This window comes from Lactuca virosa, chromosome 8, assembly GCF_052849685.1.
Source record: "Lactuca virosa cultivar CGN04683 chromosome 8, Lactuca_virosa_CGN04683_v6, whole genome shotgun sequence".
Lineage (NCBI taxonomy): Eukaryota > Viridiplantae > Streptophyta > Magnoliopsida > Asterales > Asteraceae > Lactuca > Lactuca virosa.
This window is the reverse complement of record NC_136433.1, coordinates 106849061-106862723: the sequence shown is the minus strand read 5'-3', so window position 1 is coordinate 106862723 and position 13663 is coordinate 106849061. Positions and strand designations below refer to the sequence as shown.

General features: G+C 34.4%; 2 protein-coding genes across 2 annotated transcripts; one reads left to right on the top strand and one right to left on the bottom strand.

Annotated features, from left to right (window-relative positions):
- Nucleotides 1-6029: 6029 nt before the first annotated feature.
- On the top strand, nt 6030-7836 carry LOC145129642 (SNARE-like superfamily protein). Its single transcript, XM_079064417.1, has 4 exons — nt 6030-6316; nt 7121-7207; nt 7290-7358; nt 7461-7836. The coding sequence occupies exons 1-4, from the start codon at nt 6176-6178 to the stop codon at nt 7593-7595; spliced, it is 432 nt and encodes a 143-aa protein (XP_078920543.1). The 5' UTR covers nt 6030-6175; the 3' UTR covers nt 7596-7836.
- A 2718-nt stretch (nt 7837-10554) lies between these two features.
- LOC145129641 (inositol oxygenase 4-like) lies at nt 10555-12624 on the bottom strand. The gene is made up of 9 exons (XM_079064416.1): nt 12473-12624; nt 12228-12375; nt 11846-12132; nt 11633-11745; nt 11407-11529; nt 11193-11262; nt 11038-11116; nt 10859-10940; nt 10555-10774 (listed from the first exon to the last, which is right to left on the bottom strand). Exons 1-9 carry the CDS (start codon nt 12501-12503, stop codon nt 10748-10750), a joined length of 960 nt encoding a protein of 319 aa, XP_078920542.1. The 5' UTR covers nt 12504-12624; the 3' UTR covers nt 10555-10747.
- Nucleotides 12625-13663: the final 1039 nt, after the last annotated feature.

Here is a 13663-nt window from a genome sequence, read left to right as displayed (position 1 = left end):
ACCACTATGGCTCACGTCGTGAGCCTCTTCCAATTGCAATTAAAATTAAATTAATATTTTTAATACCTCAAAACTCGGATGTTACATGTTTTGTGAAAGGAATTGTGTGTGGTAAGACCATGGGCGGTGACCATGGCGGGATAGACGTGTCGTAAGACTTCGGGGTGGCAATAGCATTCACTGGATTAGTAGATAGTATGGAAGTGTTGTAAGTCTGCGATGGGATCATAACATTCACCAGATTGAGGTAGACCATAGTTGGGGTTGTCGTGAGTATAAAGGAGGATCAACTCGTGCCTTGGGTAAGGCGGACAGTGGGTTCGAAGTGCATATCTTTGTTATGGGAATATGACCATTGGGGTCCGAGACGGGTTGGGCTTGTGTAGCTCTCGCTTGGTGAGACCCGTGGGCAAGGCCCATATGATTATGGCAATGCAGGTGAGACCTGGTAGAGACTGGTTAGGTCAAGGAATTGGATTATGGTTTTAGTAGGATGATTATGTGGCCAGGGAGTGGCATAGAGTGGTACATAGGCTAGAATAGCATTATCTGCTGGACTCTCAGGAACCTGGTGGCTGGACTAGGTGCGAGACTGGCATTCTCAGCGGTGGTTTGGGGATTTTATATCCTGGTTTAGGGAATGGTTGCCGTGAATCAGAAGAGTTCAGGTGAAACGCAAGTGTAAATCCTTGGATCTTAGGTTATAGGTTATGTACCGAGTTGGCTCTTGGTTGAGATTCACATTAGGAATCATTAGTGATGGTAGGTTCAGGGTCAGTTGGAAGGTTCAGGGTCAAAAGGATTTAGGAATCTGTATGCCGGGTTATCAGTTGGAAGGTTCAGGGTCAAAAGGATGTTTCAGTTCTGATGGTAGGAGGAGACCCTTGTGATTGTGTTTCAGAATGGTTCTACCTGTGCGGAGGTAAGGCAAGTTATGGGGCTTTGGAATTATAGAATTAGCATTTTAGATTGACAATTATGGGTTCAGTGATTTGCTCAGCACTATAAGGTTTTGTTCGGAACGTTGGTTCTCAGGAGGGTGGTAAGGAGTGATTTCGAGGACGAAATCTAATTTAAGTGGGGGAGAGTTGTAACGCCCTGTTCCGAATCATTTCCTATGTCGGCATGGTGACCCGAAGACTGAGTATCATCAGGCTTAGGGCATTTTATGAGAAGATATTCAAACCCATTTGGGTGTGGGTAATGTAATTTGGATGATCCGGGAGTCCGGTCTGTGTTTTGGCGCCAATGGGTATTTCGGTAAAGTGTCAGTTCGGGATTTCATGAATTTTGAATTTTTTCGGAAAGTTTTAAGGCAATGATGAGTTGATAGAAGTGTAGAGCTTCTCGTTACCTTTCCATGGATATAAAGAACGTCAAAATCGGAGTTAGAACGAAGAAGTTATTCCCGTTTGAAGTTTGGTCGGTTTTGGGTTATGTTGAGTACGCTGGGCGTACAGAGGGGAGTACGTTGGGCGTACCAGAAGTACGCTGGGTGTACGCAATCAGTGCCCAAACCTTATTTTCGTGGTTTGAGCCCTATTTAAGTTCCTTAACTCCCCCAAACCCACTCCATTCACAATATCCACCCATCCAACACCCCTTCCATGAAACCCTAACCCTAGTTGAGCCTTGTGTGCTAAAAGAAGATGTTTTTGAGTGCTTTGGAGTATACATGGTGCACCTTGGAGAAGAAGGAACTTCTTGGAGAAGTGTTGGTTGCATTGGAGCTTGTAGATCTGGACTTTGTTCACCTTGATCTATCTTCTAGAGGTATAAAGTTTGAATCTTGATGATGCATTTGTTAGAAATAACTAGTTTTGGATGTATGAGCTTTTGGTTATTTTAGTGCATAAAGTTTAAATCTTGAAATTTTGTGACCTTGATATGGATAAAGTTGGAAACTTTATATATCTAAACATCATTTTGATTCAAATCTGAAAGTTGGAGACTTGTACTTAATGGATTAAGTTGAAAAAGATGAACTTTTGGGTCCCTTTGAGACTTAAAGACTAGATCTTGTTTGTTGGGACCATTCTAATGGACAAAGTTGGAAACTTTATCCATTATAAAGCTATTATGAACTATAAAAATGTGATCTTGGCCCTTCTATCCCTTCCATGCAAAAGTTGTGATGTCTTATTGGGTTAAGAACTTAGGGTTTTGGACATTAAGCACTTTATAGCCATGCAAAGTCATAAATTTGGAAACTTTATGACTTAGGACATCATTTGGGTTTGGATCTGAGTTTTGGATGTAAGAACTTAATGTAATAATCTCTTAATGGAGTTTAAAAACTGGGCTGAGTACGTTGGGCGTACCTGGTGGTACATTGTGCGTACGCGGTCAGCGCCCTGCTATTGGTCAACATCAGAGTACGTTGGGTGTACTCTCTTGGTACGCAGGGCATATTCCGCTGGGAAGAAATATTGACTTTTGGACCTTGACCGTTGACTTTGACTTTGACCAGGGTTGACCAAGTTTGACCTAAGGGTATTTTGGGTTATCGGGTTAATTATTGATTAAGATTGTATTTATTGTTAGTTGGCGCGAGGTTATCCGGTTCGGCGGTCCGAGCAGTTATTTGATTATTAGCGGATTGAGGTGAGTCTTCCTCACTGTACTTACGGGTCGAAGGCACCAAGGCCGGCCCATTGGATTAGATATCCTGATATATGATAGTATGATGTTATGCTTAGTGATCTATAGATCTACTTGATTGTCTGATGACTGATTATATGTTTATCTGTATATGTGCACATATTTGGTTGGTGGTTGAGGCTTTACTGCTTTGTGCGGGAGCCAACAGACCGAGGGTATTCCAACCCGATGGTTGACTGGACCCGAGTTATGTATATATTGGCATTCCAATCTAGGGTATTCCATCCCGAGGATGACTGGACCCTATGATTGACTGGGCCTGGGGTATTCCAACCTGATGGCTGATTGGACCCGTGATGATTGTTGTGGTATATGGTGAGACTGGACTGCTTTATGCGCCAGTCAACAGGTCGGGGGTATTCCAACCCGATGGTTGATTGGACCCGACATGTTTGGTATTCCAACCCGATGGTTGATTGGACCAAACATGATTATGATACGAGGGTATTCCATCCCGAGGATGTCTGGGCCCATCGTAGATATGCCTGGTATTCCAGCACGAGGCTGATTGGGCCAGGCATGAGTATTTGTGCATGTGATTTATTTGTTATGTGTGTGTATGGTACTTTGGGGGAACTCACTAAACTTTGTGCTTACAGTTTCAGTTTATTGTTTCAGATGGTTGTGGCAAGGCGAAGGCGTGATCGTACACATCCTTGGTTTTACAATTAATTGGATCTTAGGAGACTCTGATTTTAAATCATGTTTTGGAAAAAATGGTTTTGTAAACAATTTTATTAGTAAATGGGTTGTTTTGAAAGGTTTAATTTTTTTGAAATTTTTGGGATGTTACACTTTTGGATCTTCCAGAGGAACTCAGTCAGATTCATATCACTTTTCATGTCTCTCAGTTGCGGAAGTGCTTGGCTGATGATTCCGTAGTGGTTCCATTGGAGGACAGGTGGATGATTGCCTGAATTATATAGAGAGACCAGTGGTGATCCTTGATCGGAAGACGAAGACCTTGTGGAACAACGTGGTGGGTTTAGTGAAGGTGCAATGGTTGCACTGAAAGGGTTCAAGTGAACGTGGGAGCCTGAAGAGGAGATGAGGGAGCATTATCTTGAGTTATTTGCGACAGCGGACTTCGAGGATGAAGTATGATTCTAGTGGGGGAGAATTGTAACATCCGGATCATGGAGGTACTTAATTTCTTGAATTTCTAACCTTTTGGAAGATGGTCACGACGTGAGATATGGTGGTTACGTCGTGACTGACCATTGACTTGTTGACCCGCGTTTTCGATTCTTACGACGTGGGGTATGAAGCCTCACAACGTGAGAACGACATGATGACCAAAAATCATGGCAGGCTCATCCTCATGTCGTGAGCGCTGCCTTGGCCATCTTTGAGCATTAAGCTCTTATTCCAGTTCGAATGGGAAGAGCTCGGGATGATCGCATCGCACACACACCATGATTTTTCTGCTTTATTGACTATGATGTATTTTGGATGATTATTGATATACTATGACTTTCTTATGGGTTTGATTATCACATTGGTTGATGTTTATTTAATATAAAAACAAAATTTTTGGTTCTGGGTTTTTGGTACGTTACAAAATGAATCGCATAACCAAGAAAATGTATAGGAGGACATGATAAAACTTTAAGTTAAACTTACCATTTAGTTGGGACAAACCCTAAACTTTTTTCCTGGAATTAGTCTTAATGGTTAATGTCCAAATTCAAGAAGGGTGCCCACAACCACAAGGGTTGCATCATCATATATCTTTCGTGTCTTTGAAATGTGTGAGTTTGAGTTGGCGAAGCCATCAGAGGAGAACAAGAAGTAGTTCATTCATGAAGAAACCCTAAATCGATTTATAAAGGAAGAATATACAAATTAATGTCATGTCACCAATTATTATGACGTGCCACCAATAAACAAAGTTACCAGTGGTTAACATTTGAACAAAAAGTAAAGTTCATTGGTATTTTTTTTGTACAAAGATGTTACTTGGATGTTGTTTTTTGAACATACCAAACTTGGATGATATTTTTTGAACGATTTTGAAACATAGTTACCATCCTTGTTTTTCTGAACGATTTTGAAACATAATAATTTTTCCTTGTTTTTTTTCTTAATTAATTTTTTCCGGTAATACCTTGCCCTTACCTATAAATGTTAGTTACAATAAGGTGACATTTGAATTAAATGTGTAGTTCGTTGATATTTTTATACAAAAAATTTATTTCGATGATGTTTTTCTTAACGTTTACATAAATGAAATTTGTTGAACAATTTTGAAACATAATTATCCTTCTAACTACTTTAAATCAATATAACCCCTAAAAGATTTTTTAAGGATAATGGCTTAAAAGAGTAATATATTTTTCAATTTGTATACATTTGGTTACTGAGTTTTTTTCGTCCACATTTACCCCTTCAACTTGTTAAACTGTACACATTTAGTCCTTATGACCGACTACTCTAGGTTAGCCGAGAAAAATGACTTCATAGGGTAATATTTCTCAATTTGTACACATTTAGTCCTTAATATTTTTTGCACATTTAGTTCTTAATAATTTTTTTGTTGCAAAATAAGTCATTTTTGTTTTTATACTCATTCAGTACTTATGACTGGTTTCTTTAGGTTTTTCTCACAACATCTTACGTGAGACAATCATTAATGAGGTGTTTGAGGTTGTTAATGCTTATGTTCACCACGATCCCGACTGCTTGGTTGCTTAGGTCTTGTGGTTTGACTTAAGTTTTGTGTTCTGAACGTCATAACCTCTTAATACGATCTCGAATTTTAATGATCTTAATAATCATGCGTTCGTATTTTAGTCTACTACAACTTTCGTTTAGATTACCTCTGTTAAAAAGTAATATATTTTTACTTAAGATCTTTATATCCATAAGTGTTTTATAAATGCATGTATGAATGTTTTTTTTATTAAACCGTAAGTAAAAATATATTACATCTTTACAGGAGTAATCTTAACGAAAGTTGTAGTAGACTCAGAAAACAAACACGAGGATCTAAAGATCGTTAAAATCCGATATTGTATGAACAAGTTACGACGTTCAGAACATAGGACCTAAGCAAAACCATAAGACCTAAGCAACCAAGTAGTCGAGGTCACGATGAACATAAACATCAACAACTTCAAACACCTTATTAATGGTTGTCACATGTAAGATGTCGTGATAAAAAACTTACAGAAATCAGTCATAAGTACAAAAACAAAAATGACTTATTTTGTAACAAAAAAATTATTAAGGACTAAATATGCAAAAAAATATCAAAGACTAAATGTGTACAGTTTAACAAATTGAAAGGATAAATGTATACGGAAAAAAAATATGACAAAATATATTCTTTTTTAATTACATACTAAACAGGAGTCAATTGTCATTTTTGTTAATTTGTATATATCCCTAAAATCCCAGTCGAACTGCACGAACGATCGCTTCAAAATTATAGTTTCTTCGAAAGTTTCCAGATAAATCACATAGATCACCCGAGACCGAGAATTGATTTGGAGATTTTGAGTACAAACAAGCAATGGGGATCAGATTCATACTGATGGTGAACAAGCAAGGCCAGACCCGTCTTGCCCAGTACTACGAATACCTAACCCTAGAAGAACGACGAGCTCTTGAGGGTGAAATTGTTCGCAAGTGCCTGGCTCGTAACGAACAACAGGTCATATTCATGCTAATTTCTCTCTATAATTACAGATGTTTATGCATAGCATTTGGCAATCATATGGTTTGCGAATACATGATTTTTTAGCTCCAAAAGGATCTATGCATCATATTCAATCAACCAATTTTTTATTCTTAGGATGTGTAAATAGAAGATCGATTGGGGACATCGGGATACAGTAGGTCAATTGACTCCAGATGAATCTCATTAGGGGCCTTATCTTACATAGATTTAGTAGTTCAAAATGGATCTAAGCTTGAAATTGGATTGCTTCCTTGGGTGATTTTAACCTAAACGATTTATTAGCTAATGAGAGATCTATCATCTATGCATGATATTCGATCAATCAAACATATGCTTAGGATGCATAAATATATGATCAACTGGGGTTATAAAGTGATTTTAGGTTTAATTGATTTTGGTTTAATCAGCTATGTGCCTTACATTACATGAATTAGTTACTTCAAAATAGGATTGCTGGCATTTTAGTATGCATTACGAACATGATCACATGAACATGGCTTTGATGATGCTAAAACAAAAAAATATGGATCATAATCAGAATCAAGTTGATTAGATAATCATAATCATAAGTTCATAACCAATTAGGATGGAATAGGATTGCTGGCTTGTTCATACTCATAGTGATTATTACAACTAGAAGAATCAGAACCAAATAATCTAAAGATCCAATAATTAGCTAATCAGCAGATTAAAGCTAGGGATAGTCCTGTAATTTTACATCTATTTCAATCATCATTACTTTGTTGATAACACTCTTTTGCACTTTCTTGATATCAGTGTTCATTCATTGAACATCGGAACTACAAAATTGTGTATAGACGCTATGCTTCATTGTTCTTTCTAGTTGGAGTTGACAATGAAGAAGTAAGTCATCTCTCTTTGTTATATTCAAGAAAAAATTGACCCTTTTCTTGATTTTGCAATTTTTGTACATATTTTATGTCAGAATGAGCTTGCAATTTTGGAATTCATACATCTCTTAGTTGAAACCATGGACAGACACTTTGGCAATGTGGTAAGTTTCCCCATAGTTACATCATGCAATGTGCTTTTTTGGGAAGTTATAATTACATATTTGCCCGTTGTGATGACTAGATTTTTATTTTTGTCTTTGAAGTGTGAATTGGACATAATGTTTCACTTGGAGAAAGCTCATTTTATGTTGGAGGAGATGGTGATGAATGGGTGTATTGTGGAAACAAGCAAGACTAATATATTGGCACCCATACAACTCATGGACAAAGCATCTTAACATATCTTTCATCCCATCTTTGTTGTAATGACATTAACTCTTCCTTCTTTCTTTTTTCTTTTTTTTTTACAATTTATTTTTGTCAAAGTTATTGTGTTAGTCTCTACTGTTTTTGTGTTTGAATGCATTCTGTGAGAAAGATTCTTTTAAGTTTCTGTATAGGTCTTACAAAGATACCAGAAATTGAAATGGGGTTGTGTAATTTGTGGGTTATTAGCAACTTATTACCATTTTACCCTCACATTCCAAGAAATAATTTTCACAGTATTTATCAGTTTTATCAATATTGATTGATTTTGACTTGAGAGGAGTTGGGTGGAAAAATAAGGGGAAATAGGGAAAGTGTTCCTGTTTTTGTACATTAAGTCATGTTTCTTTTTCTTAACCCATTAAGTCATTCTGTCCATATCAAGTTAAAAAGAAACAACAATGTATAGCTATCCAGATTAAGTAATTAATATATTAAACTCATTATGTAAAAAAAAAACATTTAACCATTATCCTTTTTACTTTGGGGACATTTGTCATGATCTGAATTTAGGCTTTAAACTTGGGACATCACTGTATTTTTAAGGGATTATAACTAGAAAGAGAATGGAGAAGGTGGATAATAGATCAAAATAAGTTGTGTAAAGTAATTTAGCAATGTTCTTTTTGTTATGTAAGTTCTTTACATATAGTTGGCATTTTATTACAATTAAAAAAAACTATATTATGAAAATTTAGGGTGGTGAATGTGTCGTGTTTGTAACTAACACGACACAACTATTTTTTATATAATGCGCATACGACTAGACATGTTTTGATTTACTAACTCGGAATCAACCCAATTAAAACATGATAAAAAGATACCAAAAGGTTTCTGCCGCTTTTTTTCATTGAGGATGAGAGTTCAAGTCTCGTCTGAGACAGATTGAATCAGTAGTAGTTTAGGAGTAGATTAAATTTGTTGTTCAAGAAAACACATGATAAAAGATCAACACGACAAACACAAAAAAAATGTATAATAAAATAACTCTTGGTTTTATTTAATTCATAATTAATAATACAAAACATGAAAAACAAGTGTTAATATTGTGTCAATTTTGTATTGAATTTTTGAACATGACACGACGTGTTTTTTACACCTGACATGAACATGATACAAACACGAGTTCAAAATTTAATTTCATCACAATTTTGTTTCGTATAATGTATTTCTGTCGTGACATGCCATGAATTGTTACTCCTAATGAAATTGATGATCTAGTTCTATATTTGAAAATCATTTTGGTAAAAAGAAAATTTGTTTTATTAGTTCTTTTTTTTTATTTGTTTCATTATTCTCAATGTATTTATCATTTTTTTTAAATGTTCATTCATAATAGGTTGTAGAACGATTCTGCGTATGGTTAAAGTTGAACCATGTTACCACGTATTAAATTGTAAGTATGAATCTACTGATGGCAATGCATAATTGGAACCAATTTATTCTAAATTAAGTGAACCAAAATCTCCATATCTAATCGAAAACGATATAGCTTGTCTTTAGTACGTAGCTTTTAATAGTTCTAAATTTTTAAGAAAAAATAAAATAAATAAATAATCATTCTAAAATAAAAGTTTTATTTGTTATTAAAAAAAAAAAACTCAATCGAAAAATTACTTCAACTAGTTTTCGACAACCTTTAAGTTTTCAAAGTTTCATTTTTTAATTTTTATCTATTTTTATATCTTTAATAACTAACCATTGCTTTTTCCCATATATCTTTCTATAAATAAAAGTTATCCTTGTTGGTTCGTGCTTTTCTAATCGTCTGGACACGTGACTGTGGAAAGGTGAGTCGACGATAATTTTTTATGTCTAGTCGTTGAGGAACCCGATGGCGCAGAAGTTGAATGATGGCAGTACTTTGCAGGGCTTCTTTTGGGTAAATTGGATTCCTATCGAAATTAACTGTTTCGTTTGGAGGGTGCTTTTGAACGGGATACCGGTGGCTTGTAATTTGCTCGATAAGGGGATTGTGCTTAACTCAAATGTCTGTGTGATGTGCTTTCTTCTCTGAGTTGCATGGAAGAGTTCTTGTGTTTGAGAGTCTGGACTAGTGGTAAAAGAGGAAGAAGCGCTTATCGGCCTTATTATATACGGTTTTGTGGGTCAACTGGGAGGCGAGGAACTCGTTGGTGTTCAACAATAAAAGATGATCCCCTCTAAGAACGGCAAATGATATCCAATTAGTTGCTTTCAATTGGATTAAACATAGGTCTTTGTTTAAGTCTATTTCTTGATTTGATTGGTGTATGTCTTCTTTCTTCTTTTCTATTTTATAATCTTTTGCTGACAACTTGCTGGTTTTTTAAAGCATCCGTTTAAAGAAAAAAAATAGATTTTTTTTGGTGTTCGCCGAGTTTGGAAGACGTCTTTCGATGGCGGCCAGTATACACCAACACGTCTCAAAACAAGTTGTGTAGGTCCGATTATATTAAATTATTTGTTTTTTTTAACTTTTCTTATATAAATATCTGTATACCAATTTATTAATCATTGTTTTAATCAAGTTGTGTAAAGCCAGTGATAAATTTTATAATATTTCAACAAAACAGGAGAATAGAAGACGATTTAATCTTTTTAGCAAATATAAAACTTATTAATATTCTAATTGTTTATATTTTTGTTGTACATATTGTTTCTTTTATCCTTATTATATACATAAAAATATGATGCTCAAAATAGAATAATCAATAAAAGAAATCTTGTCAACTTGTTATGAATATATTATATTAAAAAATTTCAACAATAATATAATATAGTAATGATATGAAATAGATTGATTTCATGGACATGAAAATTGCAACAATGTCCTATATGTAATTTTATATGTAATTTTAGCGTATTCGAAACGTTAACAAGCTTGTTTGTCTGGTATTGTTTGGGGAAAATGGCATTTAACTATAAATTTATCGAAGCAAACAAGAAAAATTATTACACAGATAACAGATTCAATTAATTTGAAAGAAATCTTTCAATGGATAAAAACGAAAAAGTATGAACAAACTTCTTATGTCCCAACTCTCTTATCAGATATATAGCAACACTACAAATTGCAGTAGTACAACAATGTTCCCTCAATAAATCATCAAATTTTCTCTTATCAATCTTTTAGAAACTTGCTTCACCATCTTAGCTTTTCTGGGAAATACTGAAAAAGGGAATACACAAAATGTAATCAAGTGAAAATTCATTAAATATTTGATGAAATACACATAAAAAAATAGCGTCTTACCTTTTGAATGAGTGATTGGTAGTAAGGCTTCACCTTTTCAACATCAACACGGACTTTACTTTTACTGTAAAGATCATACTTACTGCAAATAATAATTAAAAATAATATATCATTAATTAGATATTTTTATGTCTTTAATTACATTTGCATTACGTGTACACAAAAGTTTGCGTACTTACTTGAAGATTTGAAGCCATTTCAAGTTCTCAACATCTTCCTCATTCATCAAATGTTTATAAGCTCCAGAACGATGCATTGCTGGCAGAATTTTAAAAAATAAATTCATAATTTGATTTTTTTAAGAAATAATATTTAAATATATATAGCAACTTACGATAGAAAGAATGGTAACGAATGATAAATAATCCAGCTTGAGGCAACGTAGTCCCATTTTCCTTTGCCACCTGCAAATTTAAAATGCAGAAATTGTTTTTAATTTCTCTTTATTATAATCAAACTTATTATGCTTCTAGGGACCTACATTGAAGGTAACATATCCACAAAAAGAACAAGTATATATTTATATATATATGTTTTAGATTTCATACCAAGTACATATAATCATCATGGCCCCATGAAATCATCACATTTTCTAGTCCACATCCTTCCGAATAAATCCCATTCTTAGTTTGATAAACAGGATTCTTAACATCAGGGTTTTCCTTGAAATACTGCACCATATATAAAAAAACATTAAATAATTTACCAATTGTCACTAATTCTTTAATCTTTATGAATTAATTATAATTAATCTCTAGATTAAAAAAAATATACCTTATGATGAACAATTGATTCGTCAAAAGCACAACCAAGAGGGTGTGTGTCACCCACAACTGCCCACTGTGGTAGCTCCCCAAATCTTGGCAGGAGTAGAACTTTTCCAAGGTCTACAAATAAAAAATATCATCATAATGAACAGCATAATCCACCATGAACATGTAAATATATAGATATAGATATTAATTTATAATATATATAGATATATACCATGAATAAGGGCAGTCAAATGAAGCCAATCTTCATTTGGATAATCTTTCCTAATGGCTTCAGCTGTCTGTAACAAATGCTCGATTTGTGGTTCATCCAAATCAGGATCACTATCATCTACGACTTCATTCAATAATTCACAACATTCCCATATACTCATTTCAAGCTTATCCAATTTCTTATACTCTTCTCTCATTTTCTTCACAAATTCATATGTTTGGTTAATGTGATTCATCCTATAGAATTCTTCCACTTGCTTCTGTCTTTCACTCTCGACGTCATAATCTCTGCAAGGTAGAACAATCTCAATATCATTCATCGTTCATTGATGTCGATGTTTATTAAAAAACGCTTATTTGAGAGTTTCAAAAATTAAAAAAACCTGAATGTGTGACCAAATGCATTGATTTCTGGGGCATCAAAACCACCACTAGCCACATTATCAGGCACTACAAACCCTCCATCTAATACCAATTCATTGGTATTATTATTATTGTTACTATAGTTCTTATTTTCCACCACCTCGGAATCTACAAATAAACAAGAACAAAATGTTATTCATAACATCAAACAACTCTCTATTATAAACAATAACTATTCAAAAAAAAAATAAAAAATAAATAATACCTGATTGAGGTTGGTCGACGCAAACAGTCATGTTGAGAAAAACGAAAAATAAAAAGGAGATATAACACAATTGGTGTTGTTTTGATGATGAACAATGAAAAATACGAAGTTTTTTATAGGTGTTTTGAGAGAGGTCCTTGTTTGCTATTTGGAAAAGTTTTGAGTCCTCGTTTGAAATTATATTTATATGTTACTGTGTTCACCAATAAAAAAACGCGATGATAGATAGATTTGATACACGTGATAGGCTTGCCTTGTCCACTCTCACCATCACCGCGTGACATACATTAACGGGTTATTTGAGATATTTTAGAAAGTGATGTACACGCGCGGGTAAAATCGAGTGACGAATATGAGGATAGTATGACTCGGTTCCAGCGTGTAGTTAACCGCCAAAGTTAATAGATGAGAGAATCGACGGGGTTCTGAGTCATTGCCGACTATGCTTTGACTATTTTTCAAAATTTATTAGCTGTTTCCCTTTCAATATCTGACATCATCAACCCATTCTTTGACTTCAAAAGTAATCTCATCTTACGGTTATTAATTTGACACGTCACGTATCGATACTCCCTATCACAAACGTCCCGCACTGGATTACTTATTTGCGTTCGTGCCCTTAACGTGTCAACGTTTATCACGTTTAACTTTCAAAAGAAAGTGAAGAAGATCTATCATATATTATACAGATATTTTATATACAAAAATGCATTTTCAATGATTATAATATTATAAAAGGTAGTTAAAACTTAAAGGTATGCTTTTTATTATTTAACTTTTATAACAAAAAATCTCTGATAAAAATCATCATCATTCCCGCATTCATATTATACTTATATGAATGAATAATAGTTAAAAACACAAATGTTATCAACACAAATGTTATCATGTTCACTTTACGTAAGAAAATATATACCTTTAGTCATGTTTGTGAACTTGAGATCTTCTTCCTCGACAACCATTGCAAGCATCAAAAATCCTCGTACTTGAATCACTAATTATGTTTTTTCTTCGAAATTGATGATAGAAGTTTTTATTGTAACTGTCTGTTTGATATTTATCCAACCGTTTGCACGTCTATCCTATCCGCCCATCTAATTCTATGGCCCAATTCATACGTAATTCATGTCTTCATCTGTTCTGCCTACTGGGCTTTAGGCCCAAATTGAAGACTTATGTAATCTCTTCATC

Excerpts from the sequence above, each read along its gene's own strand:
- LOC145129641 (XM_079064416.1), bottom strand. The coding sequence starts at position 12,503 with ATGACTGTTTGCGTCGACCAACCTCAATCAG. Across the intron at positions 11,746-11,845 it reads TTTGACTGCCCTTATTCATG|ACCTTGGAAAAGTTCTACTC; the intron begins GTATATATCTAT and ends TTTTATTTGTAG. Across the intron at positions 10,941-11,037 it reads AAATGGCTTCAAATCTTCAA|TAAGTATGATCTTTACAGTA; the intron begins GTAAGTACGCAA and ends TATTATTTGCAG.
- LOC145129642 (XM_079064417.1), top strand. The coding sequence starts at position 6,176 with ATGGGGATCAGATTCATACTGATGGTGAACAAGCAAGGCCAGACCCGT. Across the intron at positions 6,317-7,120 it reads TGGCTCGTAACGAACAACAG|TGTTCATTCATTGAACATCG; the intron begins GTCATATTCATG and ends TCTTGATATCAG. Across the intron at positions 7,359-7,460 it reads ACAGACACTTTGGCAATGTG|TGTGAATTGGACATAATGTT; the intron begins GTAAGTTTCCCC and ends TTGTCTTTGAAG.